General features: G+C 47.0%; 1 protein-coding gene across 2 annotated transcripts in view; it reads right to left on the bottom strand.

Moving 5' to 3' along the window:
* The window catches only part of ALG9 (ALG9 alpha-1,2-mannosyltransferase), an 85,826-nt gene that overhangs the window by 5,256 nt on the left and 55,496 nt on the right, over window positions 1–25,074 (bottom strand). For both annotated transcript variants that reach the window (XM_069741893.1, XM_069741894.1), the window contains exon 14: window positions 14,804–14,931. In XM_069741893.1, coding sequence (XP_069597994.1) covers window positions 14,804–14,931 — 128 coding nt within the window. The remainder of the gene's footprint in view (window positions 1–14,803; window positions 14,932–25,074) is intronic.

Here is a 25,074-nt window from a genome sequence, read left to right as displayed (position 1 = left end):
GTAATATTGACTTGTCAGTTGACATTTGATTTAACATTGTGCTGTTATCTGTGATGACTAGTGATATTTACTGACATGCTAATTATGCATTGTCTAGGCCAGATAGTTTGTTGACTTTTTAGAGGAGGAAAAACTATGCAAAAAGATTTCCATTATTCACCTTTTATTTGTGAATACTGGATGAAGGCCACTTTTTTTAATTGTAAAAAGAGGTTACATGCCTCTGGAGAGAGCCAGAGATTCAGCCAAGACATCATGGCTCCATCACGAGGGACACAGATTTGACATTCTACAGAATGCCAGCTTAGGGAACTTCAGCCCTGGCTGGAAGAATGCATCCTGGCTCCATGGAAATGTTCAGAGAAGCCAGGTTGTGACCCTTCGGTCAACTGGCCCTTGTATTTGAATGGACTGTCATCTTCCTACGCTTGTTGTACGCTTGTCTCCTATCTGTATGCGTGACACAGGTGGGGTAGCCAACCTTCGGAGCTCTGATGTAATAGCTGCCATTATCCCAGTGAATCAGCGGAAGGGTGAGACTATTGTGCACCATCTTGGGGTATTTTGCTGGGACTGTTATACGTGTTATGTGCCTGTTTTTTGGTTCAATAGAGCATCGCTACACTGTTTTACCCTTGCCCTATGTTGTCTGAGTAGCGTTACACCCATGTTAAAAGGGAAAGGGGGCGTTCGGTATGACGATCCCTGGTTCATGTGGTTTCCGCTAGCGGACCAGAGCGCCCGCCGACCCCCCGTTTCTCCACACACTTCTCTTGGCATGTTATGGCACAGGGACCACCACACTGTGCCGGCCAGCCCCCTACTTTATGTATCAGCAGTGACAGAAGAGGACTAACTTAGCTTTTCAAACAGCAGTCGGCCAGCTCCCTTAATACACGGCTCCAATTATGTACCGATTCACAGTGTCAAACACAATCCGGAAGAGGACCTACCGTGACTGGACATCTGTACTCAATCTGCTATGGCTTCCTCAAAAGAGTTGGCCAAGAACCAGAAGAGGACCTGCCGGGCCTTGACATTGGAGGTCATCTGTTATGGCCTCCTCAAAATGGTTTGCCACAAACCGGAAGAGGACTTGCTGGGCCTGGACACTGGAGGTCATCTGTTATGGCCTCCTCAAAAAGGTTTGCCACAAACCGGAAGAGGACATGCCGGGCCTGGACATTGGAGGTCATCTGTTATGGCCTCCTCAAAGGGGTTTGCCACAAACCGGATAGAGGACCTGCCGGGCCTGGACATTGGAGGTCATCTGTTATGGCCTCCTCAAAGGGGTTTGCCACAAACCGGATAGAGGACCTGCCGGGCCTGGACATTGGAGGTCATCTGTTATGGCCTCCTCAAAGGGGTTTGCCACAAACCGGATAGAGGACCTGCCGGGCCTGGACATTGGAGGTCATTATCTGTTATGGTCTCTTCAAGGGGGTTGGCCACAAATCGGAAAATAGCTAGCCGTGCCCAGAGCTCAGAATCGACACAATCTTTAAGACCTGAAGTAAATTAGAGAGGTGCATAATGTAGATGAGGCACCACGATGTTTCTTCATGCCGGAGACATTGGACATTGTAGGGTAGATCATGATCACATGCCAATTTTGCCGCGTTTCTTTTGTGCCTATCAGTAGCAGTAAAAAGTCATAATTCTTATATTATCCCGGTAATGCTCCATGAAACGACTCCTACCATCCACGCGATAAGGCGAAGAAAGACCGATATATCTCCGGTAATGTCTACAGCTCTGCCAAGGAGCCGGGATGGTTGGAGTAGTTGCGTCTCATGAGACCAATTACGCAAGAGAAGAGTGTGTCATAGCCGGGAGCAGAACCGTCCCCTCCATAATCTGCTGAAATCCGAGCTCTCGCCTTATCTGTAATGAAATGGTTCCTGACAATGAAGTGTCTGCTCGCTGTAATTAGGTGGCTGCTCTCTAATTCAATTACCATCTCCGAGTATCAGGAGCTCATCTCAGACCATACAGGACCTGACGTCAATGGAGCTCTATGAAAACCCCCCCAGAGGATCAAGTCGGGCCGCTGTGCCTGCCGAATCGCCTCCGTCATTAACCTTTTCTATGCTGTGCAGCTTCAAGCCAACAGTTGACATTTAAAATCTCTTACCCAGGCTCTAATTGCATGAGAAAAGCAAAAAAAAAAAAGTGAATATGTAATAAACACAAAAAGTGCAATAAAACGGGACCTTAAAGCTATATTTTGAAGACGCTTTATATAAGCAGTTCCCTAATGTGCATACGAGAGGTATTTACAAAACTGATTGTGACAGAATACAGACATCATTTATGGCAGTCTGTATTCTGTTGTGGTGCTACAGATCGTTGGGGGTCTGACCACTGGGAACCCCAATGATCCTGAAAACAGATGCGGTGGAGGTCAAGCATACACACCACAGCTCCATTCATTCTCCATGGGTCTGGCAGAGAAAGTGACATATCTTAGGTCCTTTCTGCGGCCTCACTGAATTTCTGCAGTTGCAGTTCGTGAGTTCGTTCTCCATGGGTCAATTGGAGATACCAGGATTCCCATCTAAAATCTCATACACAAATGCTGAAACTGTGGTTTGTGAGCTCGATCTCCATGATGCTATCGGAAGTACCATAGGTCCCTTCTGCTGTCTCATACAATTTCTGGAGCTGTGGCCTGTGAGCTCGATCTCCAGGGTCAATTGGAAATACCTGGGGTCCCTACTGCAGTCTCAAAAACAACTGCTGGAGCTGTGGTTTGTGAGCTCGATCTTCATGGGGCTATAGGAGATACATAGAGTCCCTTTCTGCAATCTCATACAATTTCTGGAACTGCTGTTCATAAGCTCGATCTCCATGGGACTATTGGAGTTACGGTAACTCAGGTCACTTCTGCAGTCTCATACAATTTCTGGAGCTGTGGCCTGTGAGCTCGATCTCCATGGGTCAACTAGAGACACCTCGGGTCCCTACTGCAGTCTCATACACAACTGATGAAGCTGTGGTTTGTGAGCTCGATCTTCATGGGGCTATAGGAGATACATAGAGTCCCCTTCTGCAATCTCATACAATTTCTGGAGCTGCTGTTCATGAGCTCGATCTCCATGGGACTATTGGAGTTACGGTAATTCAGGTCACTTCTGCAGTCTCATACAATTTCTGGAGCTGTGGCCTGTGAGCTCGATCTCCATGGGTCAACTAGAGACACCTCGGGTCCCTACTGCAGTCTCATACACAACTGTTGAAACTGTGGTTTGTGAGCTCGATCTTCATGGGGCTATAGGAGATACATAGAGTCCCCTTCTGCAATCTCATACAATTTCTGGAGCTGCTGTTCATGAGCTCGATCTCCATGGGACTATTGGAGTTACGGTAATTCAGGTCACTTCTGCAGTCTCATACAATTTCTGGAGCTGTGGCCTGTGAGCTCGATCTCCATGGGTCAACGGGAGATACCTCGGGTCCCTACTGCAGTCTCATACACAACTGATGAAGCTGTGGTTTGTGAGCTCGATCTTCATGGGGCTATAGGAGATACATAGAGTCCCCTTCTGCAATCTCATACAATTTCTGGAGCTGCTGTTCATGAGCTCGATCTCCATGGGACTATTGGAGTTACGGTAACTCAGGTCACTTCTGCAGTCTCATACATTTCTGGAGCTGTGGCCTGTGAGCTCGATCTCCATGGGTCAACTAGAGACACCTCGGGTCCCTACTGCAGTCTCATACACAACTGTTGAAACTGTGGTTTGTGAGCTCGATCTTCATGGGGCTATAGGAGATACATAGAGTCCCCTTCTGCAATCTCATACAATTTCTGGAGCTGCTGTTCATGAGCTCGATCTCCATGGGACTATTGGAGTTACGGTAACTCAGGTCACTTCTGCAGTCTCATACAAATTCTGAAGCTATGGCCTGTGAGCTCGATCTTTAAGGGGCAATAAGAGATACATAGAGTCACCTTCTGCAATCTCATACAGAAATGCTGGAACTGTGGTTTGTGAGCTCGATCTCCATGACGCTATCGGAGGCATGATAGGTCCCTTCTGCAATCTCATACAATTTCTGGAGCTGCAGTTCGCGAGCTCGATCCCCATGGGGCTATCGGAGGTACCTCAGGTCGCATCTGCAGTCTCAGATAATTCCTGGAGCTGTGGCCTGTGAGCTCAATCTCCAAGAGTCAACTGGAAATACCTGGGGTCTCTTCTGCAGTCTCACACACACAACTGTTGGAACTGTGGTTTGTGAGCTCTATCTCCATTGGGCTACAGGAGTTACCTCAGGTCACTTCTGCAGTCTCACGTAATTTCTGGAGCTGCGGTTTGTGAGCTCAATCTCCACTTCAATCATAATTTACAAACTTGCTATTGACCCTTTAATGAATGCTCCGCAGCTATATTTAAGGGTATATGCCACAAGACTGATAAGATTTACTGCCTCGGAATGGAGTGCAGAGACTGCGTAGTATCACAGTCCCAGGATGGGATTTTTCCAGAATCTCATCCAAAAGCAAAAACGGACCCGGATTTTAAATCTGCAGTAACTGATGGCTTTTTGTTGCCTTTTGACAATGCTGGAGAGGAGGATGAATTAGGCAACATTTCATAGCCACCCAAAAATTAATGCACAATTTGGTAAGAATTTTGCTGCTGTGTAAAATTTGCAGTGCATCAGTTCCTAAAGTGGCGTAAAGTAATGCTTGGAAGAGGAGGTCACATTTGGAAATTAATGCAAAATTCCAGCAACAGAGCAATACTAGAGGTTAAATCTCTCAGATGTCAGGATGGCTTTTTTTTTCTGCTCAGAGCAGCTGAGAGTTGACTCCTCTATGGAACGAGTGTACGTAAGCAAGTGCGTCAGAAGGGATTAGGGAGCGCAGCTGCCTGCAGAGGCCGGAGAACGCAGCGGCATCGTGTGGTGCTGCAGCACAAAGCCTGGGAGGGAGCCTGACTGTGACAAGTGATTAATGAAGCATGGGCCGTCTGCAGACGTGTGTCTTATGGTTTAATGCTGAAGGGGCGATGAGTAACACACACCATGTATATTAGTATACCGCTGACTGATGTCAATGCACAAAACCTCCAATGCCTGCGCGCTCTACTCGCCGATCAGAGCAAACCTTACTGACGGCATCAGAGCCGAACTGCATTATTAGGGCTTCCAAAGACGTCACCATACCGTATGGTAGGCGTGCGGTTTGGATGCCATATTATGGGTGCACTTTTTTTTTAATTTTACATTGTACCGTCCCTCTATTGAGCCTCTTGATAAATTAGGATTTTAAATAATCACAATTGGAGGTCATCATTACTTGTCAAAAAGGAATGAAAACAAAACACCAAAAGGACCCAAGCCTCTCATATAGCAGTAGGCCGAGTGTTCTCTCTCCGGACTCCCCCCCCAAACACGTTCAAGCCTGAACACGTGTCCCAATGGGGAGAGCAGAGAGAACCGTGGTTAGACACTTCCAACTTCCCCAAAACTTCACTTTCCCAACCCCATCTGTTGGGAAGATGGTTGGCCCGTACAGGTAAGAAATGGGAGGATTCCACCACCATTACTGTGCACGGCGGCCTTCATGTCCAATACATTACCAGGCGGTACAACAGAGGAACGATACGGTCATGATCCAGGCCGGGGTTTGTTTCTTGCTATTCTCTCTCCGGTCTGGTCATGCGGGGTTAACCTTCTTTGCCTCGTTTTGGGATCTGTTTGGCTATTTCAGTCCACGGCTGCTTGCAGGCAGTGTCAGCTATAATTCCTCCCTCCAGCTCGAGCGACTGACCCCTTTACACCCTGTTTTGTCCTCTGCCCGTATACTCAGTTCCCATGCTGTCCCATTCCTGCTTCCCCACTCGTCTTGGTGTGTGTGCTTCCCATGCTGTGACTTTGGTATCTGACCCAGGTTGTCTTCTGACCTGTTTTACTGTCTCACGTCTCTGGCACCTCTGCTCCCGACTGGCTCCTACTTCTGTAGCTTGTATCTGACCACATGTATTGCGGTTTCCTCTGGTACTGCGTTTCCAGTCCCTTCCTGACCCGGCTTGTCTAACCACTCTCTTGCCACCTAGTCTGTGTACGTGGCAGATGAGCTTCAGGGATGAGAATGCGACAAAGGTCCCAACACACAGACATGAAGAACTCCTGGTCTTCAGTCTCCAGGTATCACATGGTCAAAAGTAGCAGCATGGAGTAGATTATGCAGCAGTACTGAGCACTGTGGCTGTTAATCCAGCATTGGCGTGAGAGAAAACACTGACTAGAAAGCAGCAGCACAGTCTGTCTTCTTCTATCCCTACTCTCATGTTGCTCCTGTCTCCAGTCTAATCCAACAATGCTCTAGCAGTTAATTTGTAGCAGGATGGATTAAAACTCTTACTAAGAAATAACATCACCATCTGCATTGTGTCTCTCTGCCTTAATCCTTCTCCCCTCCCCACAGACTTCAATGGACAGCTGTAATCTGACCTCTCAGTGATCTGGCAGTCCGTCCTGTCAACACTGAAGATGGCCAAATCTAGTAACCCGGCCGGCTACAGACTAGCACTTACAAGTTCTAAAATAAAGAGCTTGTAATCACGGTGCTCCTTGACTAGGAGACCGGCCGCTGCTGACAGACTGCAGTGGTGACCAGTAACCAAGGTAATGAGGTGGACAATACAGAATTCTAAAATCATACGTTGCCTGTTTCTACAAGCACTTTTCACTCATTTAACAATAAGATCTTATAAAGGGAATGTGTCATCAGAAAATAACATTCACGTGTTTAGCGCAATGTTTTTTTTTCATATCACAATATTTTGTAAAAATGAGACATTATCAGCAATGAAGAAACACCCTATATTTTATGCGCGTGTGCAAAGGTCATTGTACAGGAGGAGGAGGTGAGCTGTGACATCACCTATTGTGAATGGTGGATCCTGTGTTATCTACTGTATATAGAGGTGTTATCGGTCATTGTACAGGAGGAGGAGGTGAGCTGTGACATCACCTATTGTGAATGGTGGATCCTGTGTTATCTACTGTATATAGAGGTGTTATCAGTCATTGTACAGGAGGAGGAGGTGAGCTGTGACATCATCTATTGTGAATGGTGGATCCTGTGTTATCTACTGTATATAGAGGTGTTATCAGTCATTGTACAGGAGGAGGAGGTGAGCTGTGACATCATCTATTGTGAATGGTGGATCCTGTGTTATCTACTGTATATAGAGGTGTTATCAGTCATTGTACAGGAGGAGCAGGAGGTGAGCTGTGACATCACCTATTGTGAATGGTGGATCCTGTGTTATCTACTGTATATAGAGGTGTTATCAGTCATTGTACAGGAGGAGGAGGTGAGCTGTGACATCATCTATTGTGAATGGTGGATCCTGTGTTATCTACTGTATATAGAGGTGTTATCAGTCATTGTACAGGAGGAGGAGGTGAGCTGTGACATCATCTATTGTGAATGGTGGATCCTGTGTTATCTACTGTATATAGAGGTGTTATCAGTCATTGTACAGGAGGAACAGGAGGTGAGCGGTGACATCACCTATTGTGAATGGTGGATCCTGTGTTATCTACTGTATATAGAGGTGTACAAGAGGAGGTGGTGAGCTGTGATGTCTATTGTGATTATGTTATTAGCGGTGTATAGAGGTGTTAACCTGACCTTATAATCCTGCCTGATAAGAAAACTGCTCAAAACTATTCCTGAGTGAAAAGGAAATGGGGAGTATAAAAGAGTCATAGTGACTGGCAATCCAGATTATTAGAGGCCAGTAGATATAGGAAAGAGGAGCAGCCAACACTGAACAGCTGAGATCATCCAAGCAGGAAAGCTACAGAGACTCTGAACTGAACAGATTAACCCCTGCATTGCTAACAGAAACCTGCACTGTTTAATATGACGGTGAAGTGCTTCTAATCAGTGAAGGAGTAGGGGAATCAGACACTGCGGTCTTCTTGCCCCTCTATGACAGAATGATGGAATAACGGTCCAGATCAGGACGAGTTAGTATTTCTATACATTTCTGGGATTTGCATCCAAAATAAGCAGAAAAAAACCCAAATACAGGAACTATTGAACTTTTCTGGGTAGAAGCCGCTAAGTAGACTTGTGGCTACGGAAAATGTGAAACAAAGTTGTCCTGGATGAATCTAGGTTGGAGCGGTCTCCGGGGAGCAGCGTTGGTTCAATATCCAAGTGTTAAACTTTTGAGTTTATTGACAGTAATCCCTCAGCATCGAGCCGACACGATAAAAGTCATCATCAAAGCGGAGCTGAAGTGCACTTAATGACTCGGCCGCGCCGCCGTGGGACGCACTTCACACACTTTTACGGCTCGATTTTCCCTGATAGCGGCTCTCGATGGCTGATTGAACTCGCCGGCCGCGGGCAGACGTGTCTATGTTGGGGGGAGGGGGGGTGATGGCCTAAAGTTATCAGTGTGAGCAACAAAAGGTAATTGTAGGACGATTGGAGGTTTAATATAAAACATCGCCGTCCCTGCACGCAGGATCTGTACTGGCAGCGCTGGGGGTCCCGGGTTCCAATCTGGGTGGGTTTCATCTATGGACTCCATGCAAACCAGATCCAGGAGGAAAGAATACTCACTCACTAGTGCCACCTAGAGGACACACCCATCCAAGCACCGCTGTTTTGGGGTACTTGCCCCTCACCACTGCACAGTGGGGTAAGACCAGCCAAATCCTAATATCCCCAGCCATGTTGCAGGCTCAATAAATAGTTACTGGTGACGAGATTTCACAATACAAACTGCATTCATTATAAATCTATCTCTTCTAAATCTGTTGGACCAGATAAGGCTGGTGTATTTACTTTGCAAATCCATATTAAAATGTCTTTGTGAAACATTCAAACCATCTCCGACCACTGAACCGGAGTGACGGGTCCTCAGTGTCCCTCCTCGCTGCAATCTCACACTGCTCGGAACAAGCTGCAGCTGTTTGGTAGGGTGGGCAAAGACTGAATACACATGGACTCTCGACCTCTCTCATCATTCTTTAGTTGGAGTCATAAAATGATTACCTTAATATCAGGCTGAGACAGTCAACCCGACGTGGATTTTCAAGGTAAGTACATCAGCCTCATCAAGTTTAATGTCAATTTTCATGTGGTTTTACAGTTCCCTGTGGATGGCACACCGGATTACATCAAGACAGGTATCATTTTTATTGCTGTGCTACTGATTTCAGTAGAAAAAGGGTCCCGATAGGTTCCTTTTAATACTAAAAAAAACCCAGCAGAAGTATTTGTAGAAGTCGCTTATTACAGCACCAGCTGGCACAGCTGCAGCCGCGCTCATTACCCGCAATCAATGTGCGCTAATCCCATTTTCACATATATATATCTGTTGGTTTGTGTTTTGACCGGCCTGGCGAAGTCTACAGCACAATCCTATTAGCGGTGGTGTGTGCCCTGACAGCGCCAGCTGGGGAGGTGAGCGCCAGGCTCGCTAATCACCTGCTACCTGGGGAAGCTTGCCAACTTCTCGTTACTGCTCGGCTCGCTGCTGACGGATTAAGTTTCGGCTGAGCGTGCATGTACTGCAAGCTGCTGTCAATCAACGTGCCGCGTACAGCTACCTGCGCTGCCTAATGATTGACAGTTGGTGCTCATGAAGTTCTACGGAGAAGTGTAACTGCTACCTCTAGCTCCTTCCCCTCCATAGAATTCTGAAAGAACCAACCATCAATTCCTACCTCATTAATGAAAAAAAAAAAAGTATCTCCACTGACTACAGATTTTACCTATGACATGAAAGATCAGTCCAGGAGGAAAAAAGGAAGTGGATTTCTCTGATAAGATCTATTACAATACAATATTTCTTATTTTCAAGAGTACTATTGATTTATATATATATAAAAAAAGAATTAGAACAACGGATACTCTTTAGAGCATACCTGTCATTTTGTAGCCTACATTTTTACCTCTATAGGGTCTTTCGCCAAATTTCAGTTGTCTCTGAGCTAGTGGGTGGAGAATAGCTGCTATGATGTCTCATGCATGGCACACACAGACCTGAGGGATTCCTGCTCTCTTGTCTCTATGTAGCATGCGTTCAGAAGCAGCAGCATGGAGGACATTATACAGCAGTACCAAACAGTGTAGATGTGAATTAAACACTGGGATAAGAAACACTAGAAAGCAGCATCATGGAGGACTGTATACAGCAGTACTGAGCAGTGTAGATGTGAATCAAACACTGGGATAAGAAACACTTACTAGAAAGCAGCAGCATGGAGGATATTATAAAGCAGTACTGAGCAGTGTAGATGTCAATCCAACACTGGGATAAGAAACATTTACTAGAAAGCAGAAGCATGGAGGATATTATACAGCAGTACTGAACAGTGTAGATGCCAAATCATCATTGAGATAAGAAACACTTACTAGAAAGCAGCAACATGGATGACATTATACAACAGTACTAAACAGTGTAGATGTGAATCAAACACTGGGATAAGAAACACTAGAAAGCAGCATCATGGAGCACATTATAAAGCAGTACTGAGCAGTGTAGATGTCAATCCAACACTGGGATAAGAAACATTTACTAGAAAGCAGAAGCAGGGAGGACATTATACAGCAGTATGGAGCAGTGTAGATGTAAATCCAACACTTACTAAAAAGCAGCAGCATAGAGGACATTATATAGCAGTACTCAGCAGTGTATTATTATTATTATGCTTTGCTTATATAGCGCTCTCTTATTCCGCAGTGCTTTACAGACATTATCGCTGTCCCCAATGGGGCTCACAATCTAAATTCCCTGTCAGTATGTCTTTGGAGTGTGGGAGGAAACAGGAGTATCTGGAGGAAATCAAATCAAACACGGGGAGAACATACAAACTCCTTGCAGAGGTTGTCGGTGGGATTTGAACTCAGGATCCCAGCGCTGCAAGGCTGCAGTGCTATCCACTGAGCCACCGTGCTGCACAATAGATGTGAATCCAACACTGAGATAAGAAACACTTATTAGAAAGCAGCAGCATGGAGGACATTACAGAGCAGTACTGAGCAGTGTAGAGGTGAATCCAACACTGAGATAAGAAAACACTTACTAGAAAGCGGCAGCATGGATGACATTATAGAGCAGTACTGTGCAGTGTAGATGTGAATCCAACACTGAGATAAGAAAACACTAGAAAGCGGCAGCATGGAGGACCTTATAGAGCAGTACTGAGCAGTGTAGATGTGAATCCAGCTCTGGGATAAGAAAATACTAGAAAGCGGCAGCATGGAGGACATTATGGAGCAGTACTGAGCAGTGTAAATGTGAATCCAACACTGGGATAAGAAAACACTTACTAGAAAGCGGCAGCATGGAGGACATTATAGAGCAGTACTGAGCAGTGTAGATGTGAATCCAACACTGGGAAAAGAAAACACTTACTAGAAAGCGGCAGCATGGATGACATTATAGAGCAGTACTGAGCAGTGTAGATGCGAATCCAACACTGATAAGAAAACACTTACTAGAAAGCGGCAGCATGGAGGACCTTATAGAGCAGTACTGAGCAGTGTAGATGTGAATCCAACACTGGGATAAGAAAACACTTACTAGAAAGCGGCAGCATGGAGGACATTATAGAGCAGTACTGAGCAGTGTAGATGTGAATCCAACACTGGGATAAGAAAACACTTTCTAGAAAGCGGCAGCATGGAGTACATTATAGAGCAGTACTGAGCAGTGTAGATGTGAATCCAACACTGGGAAAAGAAAACACTTACTAGAAAGCGGCAGCATGGATGACATTATAGAGCAGTACTGAGCAGTGTAGATGCGAATCCAACACTGATAAGAAAACACTTAATAGAAAGCGGCAGCATGGAGGACCTTATAGAGCAGTACTGAGCAGTGTAGATGTGAATCCAACACTTGGATAAGAAAACACTTACTAGAAAGCGGCAGCATGGAGGACATTATAGAGCAGTACTGAGCAGTGTAGATGTGAATCCAACACTGGGATAAGAAACACTACAAAGCAGCAGTACCATCTGTCTGCCTCTCAACTTGCATCTCAGTAGAATTCAACAAGTAGTTGTAATCTAATCCCTAGGTGTGTGTGTGTGTGTATATATATATATATATATATATATATATATATATATATATATATATATATATATATATACATACATATATACACAGTATATATATTGGTTGGCTTCTGCTGCATGTAATGTGATTTTATTACAGACGGCTACACAAAGCTTCAAAATCATTAAATCCAGATATAAACTTACAAGCCATGGCTGTGCACGTTCAAATTGTTCTGGTCATAACCCTTTTTTCCCCTCTATTGTAGTAATGAAAGCCCTGGGCTGCAGCGAGGCAGAGAAGATGAATGAGTCCGGCTAGTTAGCGCTGCACGCGGCCGTATGGATGGAGGCAGGGGGACTGATGGAATCCTCGCAGCGCCCGCATCCCAGCCTAAGAAGAGACATTGGCCTTGACGTCAATGCTGCACGAGTTAACCTGACAAATGGCAGCAGAACAATGCCCGCATGGCTGAGCCAAGATTTTGTTTCCATGAGCCCTTGGGACTAGAAAGCAAAAACCACAACCAACCCCAGCGTCTGATGTCCGGAGGGAAACGCGGAGCCGTGTAAGCGTTGGGACGCACGTCTGTAATGATAATGTCCTAACCTTGGGACTGTGACTCCCATCCTCCGCACCTGAGGGGCTACTAATGACGCAAGTGAAGACAGAAAAAAAAAAAAGTGTATGATGGGGGAGGGGACGGCTTTGCTTTTAATGACGTCCTTAGAGGGGATAGATAGGGCTCCGGTGACAGTGTGATAACTCTCCTCGACATCTCCGGCACAGAACAGATAAGGTAAGGTGCCTGTAAAGGAGAGAACAGGTTTGGGGACCACAGAAGCGTTCAGCCCTATTATTATCTCGTGTGATGCCACGATAAAACCCACATCGGGAGAAAGTCACAACTTGTCATTTCTCTGTAGCCGTATGAAGGATTACTCTTCTTGCAGGATTAGTTGGAGACTTCATTGGCAGCATTGCAATAAAGGGATTAATCCCATTATTAAAAGTTATCGCCAGATTGGAGACGTGCGCCACCGCGCCATTCATTCTCTATAGGACTGGTGGAGATGGCACTCGGCTTTGTGGTGCGTAGCTGGCAGGGTCTGACGTAGGCATACTAAGGCAGACCTTTGCTAACCCTCACACCCACTTTTTAGATAAGCGCCACATTGTAGTACGTGTGTTGCACGGTGCCTCTTTGCTAACCCTCACACCCACTTTTTAGATAAGCGCCACATTGTAGTACGTGTGTTGCACGGTGCCTCTTTGCTAACCCTCACACCCACTTTTTAGATAAGTGCCACATTGTAGTACGTGTGTCGCACAGTGCCTCTTTGCTAACCCTCACACCCACTTTTTAGATCAGCGCCACATTGCAGTACACGTGTTGCACGGTGCCCCTTTGCTAATCCTCACACCCACTTTTTAGATAAGCGCCACATTGCAGTACGTGTGTTGCACGGTGCCCTTTTGCTAACCCTCACACCCACTTTTAGATCAGCGCCACATTGAAGTACATGTGTCGCACGGTGCCTCTTTGCTAACCCTCACATCCACTTTTTAGATAAGCGCCACATTGTAGTACATGTGTCGCACAGTGCCTCTTTGCTAACCCTCACACCCACTTTTTAGATCAGTGCCACATTGTAGTACATGTGTCGCACAGTGCCTCTTTGCTAACCCTCACATCCACTTTTTAGATAAGCGCCACATTGCAGTACGTGTGTTGCACGGTGCCCCTTTGCTAACCCTCACACCCACTTTTTAGATAAGCGCCACATTGTAGTACATGTGTCGCACAGTGCCCCTTTGCTAACCCTCACACCCACTTTTTAGATAAGTGCCACACTGTAGTACGTGTGTCGCACAGTGCCCCTTTGCTAACCCTCACACCCACTTTTTAGGTAAGCGTCACATCGTAGTACATGTGTTGCACGGTGCCCCTTTGCTAACCCTCACACCCACTTTTTAGGTAAGCGCCAAATCGTAGTACGTGTGTTGCACGGTGCCCCTTTGCTAACCCTCACACCCACTTTTTAGATAAGCGCCACATTGTAGTACATGTGTTGCACGGTGCTCCTTTGCTAACCCTCACACCCACTTTTTATATAAGCCCCACATTGTAGTACATGTGTCACACGGTGCCCCTTTGCTAACCCTCACACCCACTTTTTAGATAAGTGCCACACTGTAGTACGTGTGTTGCACAGTGCCCCTTTGCTAACCCTCACACCCACTTTTTAGGTAAGCGTCACATCGTAGTACATGTGTTGCACGGTGCCCCTTTGCTAACCCTCACACCCACTTTTTAGGTAAGCGCCACATCGTAGTACGTGTGTTGCACGGTGCCCCTTTGCTAACCCTCACACCCACTTTTTAGATAAGCGCCACATTGTAGTACAGGTGTTGCACGGTGCTCCTTTGCTAACCCTCACACCCACTTTTTATATAAGCCCCACATTGTAGTACATGTGTCGCACGGTGCCCCTTTGCTAACCCTCACATCCACTTTTTAGATAAGCGCCACATTGCAGTACGTGTGTTGCACGGTGCCCCTTTGCTAACCCTCACACCCACTTTTTAGAATAGTGCCAGCGCTGGGGACAAAAAGCAAGAAGTTGCAATCCTTTGAGCAGGTGCCACATGCGACAAATTTTGCAAATTTTAGACTATAAGAGCTAAAGTAAAGGGCCACGACTATTCTAGTGCCTGCTGCTTCTGGCATGGTGGCTGGTCCCCGTCATTCTTACCTTGAAGCATCCAGGAAAGGCTTGTAAGCTATCACCGTCCATTCCTCCTTTGCGGAGTACCTTGGCTCCCGTGCCGTCTTAGTTGCCGTATCTAAATCAACCAAATAGTGACACTTGGCAATGTCCACCTACAAGAAAGCAAAGGGCGACATACATTACACCACCGCGAAAAATGACCAAATACTGAACAAGTGAACTGGGCCTGAAAGTGAGGTTTTAATTGGATTAATCATTCAGGGCCTGCAAAAAAAAAAAAATGCACCATGCACCCCAAGCGGCCATCGTCTGCACCCCAGAAATATTAACTTCTCACATTAAATTTTAGCAATGTTTTTAGTTTTTGATGACTTTGAAGGTGGATATTTATTACTTTGATGACAATTTATAAAAACAGTAATAAGTAATATCGATTTATACAAGGATGCTGTTCGGGCGTGATCCTAAATCCTCGGGAGCGGAGTAATCAGGTCTCGGGGGAACGTGACAAACGATCATCAGTTCCTGGGATTAATCAGACCGTCTCCTATAAACGAGGAGGATGATGTCTACAAACCTGAAGACCAAGCAACAAATTATCCTCTAAATGAAGTGTGACTGATGTGATCGCTGTCACTCGCCTTCTCTGTCTTCAGATAGGAGAAAAAAAAAAAGAAAATAGTCAAAACGCAAACACGGATCATTCTCAGTCAGCGACAGTGAGAACGTCGGCTCTTCTCAGATAACAGATCATTTGTTGATTTAGCCGAGAGTATAAAGATTCCTGATAAAGATAAGTCTGTCATCAGCGAGACGTACGAGCGCCGACTGCCAGGACTTCAGTGCACCAAGCACATCATCGAGTGCCAGGGGGCAGAGACGTAGGCTCCTTCATGGAGGCTACAAGCACCACATTTATTATGTGTCTTAGATACTTTTTAAATAGACAGTTTTGAAAGATGCCTACAAAATGAATCACAACTTGTTATAAATATGTAGTAATTTATTTTTAAATGTGGTGTAAATGCTGCTGCTCTCCTGAATCCGGCGATGTTTTTCTTTTCTTCCTGTGCCTTTCCGTTCCCGAGACATGGCCCTATCTTCCCAGCATATTAATATAGTTGGCCAGCATAGTAATAACAGTTGAGGCCCGTACCCGCGGCAAACAGTTTAGGTCCGTGCCCGTGGCAAACAGTTGAGGGCCGTGCCCGCGGCAAACAGTTGAGGCCTGTGCCCGCGGCAAACAGTTGAGGCCCGTGCCCGCGGCAAACAGTTGAAGCCCGTGCCCGCGGCAAACAGTTGAGGCCTGTGCCCGCGGCAAACAGTTGAAGCCCGTGCCTACGGCAAACAGTTGAGGCACGTGCCCACGGCAAACAGTTGAGGCCCGTGCCCACAGCAAACAGTTGAGGCCCGTGCCCGCGGCAAACAGTTGAAGCCCGTGCCCGCGGCAAACAGTTGAGGCCCGTGCCTACGGCAAACAGTTGAGGCCCGTGCCCGCGGCAAACAGTTGAAGACCGTGCCCACGGCAAACAGTTGAGGCCCGTGCCTATGGCAAACAGTTGAGGCCCGTGCCTACGGCAAACAGTTGAGGCCTGTGCCCGCGGCAAACAGTTGAGGCCCGTGCCCGCGGCAAACAGTTGAGGCCCGTGCCCGCGGCAAACAGTTGAAGCCCGTGCCAAACAGTTGACGCCCGTGCCCACGGCAAACAGTTGAAGCCCGTGCCCACGGCAAACAGTTGAAGCCCGTGCCTACGGCAAACAGTTGAGGCACGTGTGTTATGTAGGCAATCCAGTGACACAGTGTGCCAGCAATCAGAGCACATACAGTGATCTGACAATAACCCAAAAAACAATAGAACGAGCTCTGAGACGTGGAATCTCTGTAGACCGCAATACCTGAACCTATCCTAAACACAACTAAAGGCAGCTGTGGATTGCGCCTGACACTACCTATGCAACTCGGCACAGCCTGAGGAGCTGACTAGCCTGAAGATAGAAAAACAAGCCTGACTTGCCTCAGAGAAATACCCCAAAGGAAAAGGCAGCCCCCCACATATAATGACTGTTAGCAAGATGAAAAGACAAACGTAGGGATGAAATAGATTCAGCAAAGTGAGGCCCGATATTCTAGATAGAGCGAGGATAGCAAAGAGAACTTTGCAGTCTACAAAAAACCCTAAAGCAAAAAACCACGCAAAGGGGGCAAAAAGACCCACCGTGCCGAACTAACGGCACGGCGGTACACCCTTTGCGTCTCAGAGCTTCCAGCAAAACGAATTAACAAGCTGGACAGAAAAAGTAGCAACAAAAGCAAAGAAGCACTTATCTAAGCAGAGCAGCAGGCCACAGGAAAGATCCAGAAGCTCAGATCCAACACTGGAACAATGACAAGGAGCAAGGAAGACAGAATCAGGTGGAGTTAAATAACAAAGCAGCCAACGAGCTCACCAGAACACCTGAGGGAGGAAGCTCAGAAGCTGCAGTACCACTTGTGACCACAGGAGTGAATTCAGCCACAGAATTCACAACACACGTGCCCACGGCAAACAGTTGAGGCCCGTGCCCACAGCAAACAGTTGAGGCCCATGCCCACGGCAAACAGTTGAGGCCCGTGCCCACGACAAACAGTTGAGGCCCACTGCCATGATGAACAGTTGACGCCCACTCCCAGGAAGAACAGTTGACGCCCACTCCCAGGAAGAACAGTTGATGCCCACTCCCAGGAAGAACAGTTGAGGCCCACTGCCATGATGAATAGTTGAGGACCACTCCCACGAAGAACAGTTGAGGCCCACTGCCATGATGAACAGTTGAGGACCACTCCCACGAAGAACAGTTGAGGACCACTCCCACGAAGAACAGTTGAGGACCCCTCCCACGAAGAACAGTTGAGGACCATGCCCGCTTGGGAAAAAAAGACTAGATTTCTATATAGGGAATAAAGAATCCATACTTCCGGAATGGAGGCACAGGATCAAAATAAAATCAGTGTTGAATTCAGGAGAACAGTGTCATCTACACCAGAGGAAGAAGCAAAAATAAAAAAAAAAAACCACGGCAAGTGACAGGTTGTCTTTAAAAGGAGTCAAACCGCAACAAAGCAGGAAATATTGATTTAAAGTAGGCCAAACAGCAAGGAATAAGGAAACATGTCTAGAAAATACATCCCTCAACTGTGTTCAGTGTGGCGACAGTAAGCGCACATGTCCAAACGCCACACCACGCTGGAAAAAGCCAAGCCCAGTGCTCCGCAGCCCCACGGGTCGGGCATTAGGGAATAAAAGTGCCCCATTCTGCTGATTGGTCAGATCGCCAGCAATCTATAATTACCAGTCCTTAGAATAATGGATGCCATCACCTCTAAATGGTTAATAACTTGTGTAAGCCACTACAACGTGCAGCCTGTGTGAGACAATCCCTCTATACCAGCCGAGCTACAAAACAAATTTGCTGCCGCGTTCAGGGCACCGTCACCGGCAGAGGCCACAACGCCTCCAGTAATGTCACGCTGGAAAGCGGTGTGCCCTGTTCTGTAGACAAAGGAAGCGTGCCGCAAGTAATGCGAGCGGCTACTAAACGGTTAAGTCATAACCTACAAGGACGCTTCCGGGGAAAGACACAGCGCCAGTTATAATGGGCACAAAACAACAACATAATTGGCTTGCTGGTAGACGGAAGACAAAGAAGAACTCGCGGGAAGTTAAGAGCCACCGAGATGGAAGAAATGATCATCTTCCAGAAGCCGCGAGGGTCCCGAGTAACGAGTTCTGCTTGAAACAATGAATTCCCAATTATCTCCTTACAATCTCCTTGGGTGAAACCCCCGACACGATCTGCTATGATGTGATGGTGTATGTGACATGTAATCCGCTCCCTCCGTACCCAGAGGGATTATGATCTAGCGTTCATTGGGGCTCGTACAGGTGGCAAAACTCGAAATATTGGGATTTCATATGAACCTACAGTAGCCCTGGAGTAAATTTATTACAGAAGAAAACTCAATAATTTGGGCTCAGAAAACTTCCTGGCCGACATACGGTAGGTTCCAGCTACAACGTACCCCAGTAATTTTCTTGATGACAGCACTCTGTCCATTTTACAAACTTATAGTTATTAGGTTGTCAATCGAGCCATGAACAAAAGCACAATATAATTTCACCAAAAGTATTTTTTTTTTAAGTTGAATAATTGCCTAATATTTCTGACTGCCAAGTGTCTCCCATCGGAGCTGCTGCCTGTTGTAAAGACTCATCAGTCTACAGTTACAAACAAGCAGGACAGATTACAGGAATTGGGGGGCTGTCCTCATAAGCCTCATGCTGCTCCCCGAGGGGGCTTCTGCCGAGACACAGGACGTCAGCACAGAGTAGGAACTTGGCTGAACTTTTAGGCTATGTGCACAAGTCAGGATTTCTTGCAGAAATTTCCTGAACAAAACCGAACATTTTCTGCAAGAAATCCGCATGCGTTTTTTTTTTTTTTCGCGGCTTTTTCCAGAGGTTCCAAATGCAATAATATTAGTTGGAAAAACGCAAAAAGTCAGCAAAATAATTAACATGCTGCTCTTTTTACCGAGATGCGTTTTTTTTCACGGAAAAAAGCGCAACATATGCACAAGAATTGCGGAATGCATTCTAAATGATTTGATGCATATGTATGCGTTTTCTATGCGTTTTTATAGCGAAATAAAACGCAAAAAAAAACCCGCAACGTGTGCACACAGCCTTACCCTGTCTGGACTTGTCTCTTACCACTTATATCAGTCGTTCACTTATTATGCTCAGGGCCACATACTGAGGACAGCTCATCCAACACAGGATGCACCCCCTGCTCTGTGGAGAACTGGAAAATAAAAGTCTTTCCAGGGGGTCAGGCAGCTGGAGGAAGCAAAAAGTCATTGTCTCTTTAACGAAGGATATTTAGCCAAACCAAAATCTTTTCCAAAAGTACAGAACACCCACCTGAAATCAGCTGTTTTGAGGCTCATGCTCTTGATCAGCGCAGAGCAAGAAACTGGTCGACTGGGTGAAAGGCCTCTGGAGAAGGTCGAGGGGACACTGTTGCTTCAGACAGTATCTTCTAGATCTCAACCGGCCAAAATTACCCTACAATGTACGGATGAGATAAGTGGGCCTCTCTGTTTTTCGGTGATGAATACGGTTTGGTTAAATATGCAGTGGTCGGTGTTCGTATAAGGGCTGGACCTAATGGCACTAGAGGTCCAACTATCTTCCTCCTCAATATTTTTTTAGCCTATAAGTCTCCTTACACCAGGTAGGGGTCTCAACAGTAACCCCCCAGACCTATTTATCTGATATCTCTGAGAACTCTTGGGGTTGAGCATGCATTGATATCACCATAGGTAGAAGGGAAAAGGTTCACTATTGCCAATCCTTTTTAGACCCAAAAATAGACGTTGGACTGCCCCTTACGCACGCTCCATTTTTGCACCCATGTCCGAGTGTCCAGGGCATTAGTGGGAGGAAGGACATTGCCGTCGTCGTAAAGTTTGGCAGCAGATGCAATACTAATTTTCCAAGCAGAATCACAATTTGCCGTTTTGCTAGAGGAGTCTCATCCTCTTGGTTTTGCCGTGTCACTGACCGTTCCACCTCCCCAGGTCCGTGCCCGGATCGGCCTCTACACGGTGGCAGGTTAGGCACAAAGCGAGGCGGTGTGTGCCCGCGGGACGCTTCTCCGAGGGACAACAAAACAAACTGAGGATTGACGTCACGGAGGAGGCCACTTCCAGCCGGTGATATTATCTTCCCTATAAATATGTCTCACGCAGAGCTCAGAAGAAATAAATCACATGCCTGAATTACTCGGCTGCACCGAGCCGAGATCAGCACAAAGGAGAACCTGCGTGATGTGAAGAAGCAATTACATTCAATTTGGAGACTAAGTCTTCGTCCCATTTTGCGGCTTTCCAAGCTTTCTGGTGACTTCTTTTAATAGCTTCGGCAATTTTAAACAGTCGGGAGCGAGAGAAAACAAGAAATAATCCAGTCGGGCGAATTGCAGAACATTTTTAGACGGACTCCGAAAGCGTAGGAAAATGTGCAGGTGGCCCCATAGTCCATTCTGGAGGTGCACGGTCATTTCCGAGTCTTAGGATCTGTCACATGATTGATACCAACGGACCCCATTTACTGTGAATGGGCTCTGTCGGGATCCACCATGTACTGAATGCATGGGAACCGGGCCATATCTTCCTATTTGTTAGGATCTATAAGAGACCGTGAAGGTTGTCCAGACATGTCTTCTGCTCCTCACTCTCCTGAGTGCGGCTGTAAGACAACTCGCTGCAGCAGAAGCCTCTCCCTCTATCTGCAGACAGCCAAGACCCACCCTTTTGGTTGAGTTGAGCCTTGTCCATCTACTACATAATTTGTATGAATAACCCTGTCCAATGCGGGATTTCAGAGATCCACGAGTATGGCGTCATTGGGGAAAATGTTGATCAAATAAGTCCAATTTCGGATTGCCGGTTGCTTTCTCTTATGGATAAGCTGCGGCTTTCTCATAGATACCACTGAAAGCGTGCTCGTGAATGGGACAGCTGACGTCATGCGGCCAACAATCAACTAATATGAATGAGGTCTTAAAAATTATATTTCTTGCTTCATTTCATAACTCATTTCTAGGTTTTCCTCTCTCATCTTCGTCACCTGTCTGTGGGAGACAGAAAGACAGTTGGCTGCAGCAGGAGCCTCTCCCCACTCTGCAGATAATAGGTATATAAGCTCCATCCCCTTGATACAGAGGGTGTCAACCAACCAAGAATGTAACAGATGAGCAGGAGATGAACCCTTGAGTTCTCTGCGGAATTTCTACATGAAAATGATGCAGACTAACAAACTGAAGACAACTATTCTTTTTATATCATTTTAATCGATCATTTCTAAGTTTTTCCTCTTCTCCATCCTGTGTGTGGCTGTAAGACAACTAGCTGCAGCAGGAGCCTCTCCCCACTCTGCAGATAATAGGCTTGTAAGCTCCACCTCCTTGATTCAGAGCGTGTCAACCAGCCAAAAAAGAGGAGATGAACCTTTGAGTTCTCGGCAGGATTTCTACACGCAAAATTAGGCAGACTAACAAACTATGAGGACAACGATTTTTTTTGTATCATTTTAGTCGATCATTTCTAAGTTTTTCCTCTTCTCCATCCTGTGTGTGTCTGTACGACAATTAACTGCAGCAGGAGGCTCCCCCCTTTCTGCTCTGTCTACAGACACTCGGCAAAACCAAGCCCCTTGGATTAGAAAAGGCTTTATCTATCCGCCAGCCCAGTAGATTTCGGCGTGGATGACTATTTCTTGTTTAATTTCATAATTTGTTTCTGCGTTCTGCCTATACTTAAAAAAATGAAATGCCGCGCCACAAGGACGAGCCCCAGACTAAGTCGAGGAATCACTACAAACAGTTAAAATTGTTTCGGAAATTTTCAACCTGCTGGAATTTTTTTTGTTCTGCAGCGTTCAGGCGGAAGACTTCACGCCAAAAAGCGCACGTTGTTATTACTCCCTTCCCCGTTGATCCAATCTGTACCATTCCTCTAATAGCCGCTGACAATAGAGCTGACGAGCTTTTCAGAGCCGCAGCCCGCGCTGATTTCGCCTGAATGTGCTGCTGATGGCAGCGTGCGGCGCTCCGTACTAAACTCGCGAGTCGGGTCCTGAATAGGATGGTAACAAGCGCGGCTTCTCCCCGCGAGCAGCCCACCCTTTGGGAAAATGGGGTTGTTGGAAGATAGGACAAGAGCTGCGTTATTACCCATCACAATGGAAGAGCGGGTGGAAGAAAGACAAAGCCCCGTTTATGAGCGGGGACCGCCGGCCAAAAAAATATCACACTGGTACTTTTTGGCTTCTTTTGTCCCCACCAGCGAGCTTATTAAAGACTCATTAGCCGCACTTCTTGTTACAACATATCACAATTAACTAAGTGAGAGGGTGGCAAAAGAAAATCGTGAGGATCTAAGATCTATATATAACACCTCAAGATTAACTAGTTCTGTTCCGGATCAGTTCACTTGTGACTACAGTGCTACAAATCAGGAAATAATAAAAAAAACATTTGCCAATTAGTCTTTTTCCCCAGAGAATGTTAAACTGTGTGATAGAAGCAGGAAAAATGAGCAACGGTAAAGACCTGAGGGAGTCTGACAAAAGTGGGTAGACTGGTAATCGCCAAAATAGCAGGTGATTCCGGCTAAGACGGTGGGTCTTGCGGGGGTGTTCCCCGTAGGTGGCGGGCCTTGCTCAATATGCAGCATATCTTTTGGGGCTTTCTCAGTAGGCGGAGGGACTTGCGGGGCGTTCCCAGTAGGCGGCAGGCCTTACTTAATATGCAGCAAATCTTGCGCGGCATTCCCAGCAGGCGGCGGGCCTTGGGGGAGCGTTGCCAATATGCGGCAAATCTTGTGGGAGTGTTCCAGGTAAGCGGCGGGCCTTGCAGGTGCATTCTCAATATGCAGCAAATCTTGTGAGGTGTTCCTGGTAGGCCTTGCAGATCATTCCCGGTAGGTGGCGGGCCTTGCGGGGTGTGCTAGGTAGGCGGCTGCCCTTGCTCAATATGCAGCAAATCTTGTGGGGCGTTCCAGGTAGGCGATGGGCCTTGCAGGGATGCTCTCAATATGCAACAAATCTTGTGGAGCGTCCCGGGTATGTGGCAGGTGTTCTGGGGCGTTCTCCGTAGGCAGCGGGTATTATGGGAAATTTCCGGTAGACGGAGGGTTTAATGGGGCGTTCCTGGTAGGCGATGGGTCCTGTGGGGCGTTCCAGGTAGGCGGCGGGTTTTGTGGGGTGTTCCACATAGGCGGCGGGCTTTGCGGGGCATTCTCAATATGCAGCAAATCTTGCGGCTTGTTCAGGGTATGTGGTAGATCTTGTGGGACGTTTCTGGTAGGCGGCGGGTCTTGTGGTGTGTTCACAGTAGGTGATGGGTCTTGTGGGGTGTTCCCGGTAGGTGGTGAGTGATGTGGGGGGTTCCTGGTATGAGGAGGGTCTTGCAGGGTGATCCAAGTAAATGGCAGGTCCTATAATGTGTTCTCGGCAATGGCTAGTACACAGAGGTGGTACAACTTGAGTGCCGAAGACTGTTCTACATGGGTAATAAAAAACTTACATCGAGACACTTTCAGAAATCTTGCCTCCATACCTCAATAAGTTAGAGCCAGTAAGGAAAAAAAAAGGAACTGAACCTAGAATTTAAATCTCCTCCAAGTTGCGATGCTGAAGCCAAGTGGTAACTGCTACCGTTATGAGGCATCTAGTGTTACTGGCCACCTCCCTCTCTGGGCAATTAGCAGAGTCCTGCAATTCTTTAAAATATTTGTTTGACAGACAGAAAAGCAGGAGCAGAGTTACAAAGCCTCGCCCCCACATGCCGTAAAGCAACAGAGACCCACCCTTACTTCCCATAAGACCTGCCCCCACTTCCTCAAGAGGAAAAGACCTGTCCCCACTTTCATACAGACACGCCTCCATTTCCCGTAGAGAAACAAAGACACGCCCCCACTTCCCATAGAAAGACAAAGACCCGCCTGCACTTCCCGTAGAGACAAAGACCCGCCCCCACTTCCCACAGAGAGACAAAGACACGCCCCCACTTCCCACAGAGAGACAAAGACACGCCCCCACTTCCCACAGAGAGACAAAGACACGCCCCCACTTCCCACAGAGAGACAAAGACACGCCCCCACTTCCCACAGAGAGACAAAGACACGCCCCCACTTCCCGTAGAGAAACAAAGACCCACCCTTACTTCCCATAGAAAGACAAAGACCCGCCTGCACTTCCCGTAGAGACAAAGACCCGCCCCCACTTCCCACAGAGAGACAAAGACACGCCCGCACTTCCACCAGAGAGAAAAAAACTCCCGCAACCCCATGACCTGTAGAGAGAAAAAGACCCGCCCCCATTTCCTGTAGAGAGACAAAGACCCGCCTGCACTTCCCGTAGAGAGACAAAGACCCGCCCACACTTCCCGTAGAGAGACAAAGACACGCCTCCATTTCCCATAGAGAGACAAAGACCCGCCCACGCTTCCCGCAGAGACAAAGACCGGCCCGCACTTCCCGCAGAGACAAAGACCCACCCGCACTTGCCACGGAGAGACAAAGACCCACTCGCACTTCCCGCAGAGAGACAAAGACCCACCCGCACTTCCCGTACAGGCAAAGACATGCTCGCACTTCCACCAGGGAGAAAAAAACTCCCGCAACCCCATGACCTGTAGAGAGACATAGATCTGCCCCCATTTCCTGTAGAGACAAAGACCCACCTGCACTTC

The sequence above is a fragment of the Ranitomeya imitator genome, chromosome 10 (assembly GCF_032444005.1).
Source record: "Ranitomeya imitator isolate aRanImi1 chromosome 10, aRanImi1.pri, whole genome shotgun sequence".
Classification (NCBI taxonomy): domain Eukaryota; kingdom Metazoa; phylum Chordata; class Amphibia; order Anura; family Dendrobatidae; genus Ranitomeya; species Ranitomeya imitator.
Note: the sequence above shows the minus strand (reverse complement) of the source record. Positions and strands in the feature narration are given on the sequence as shown.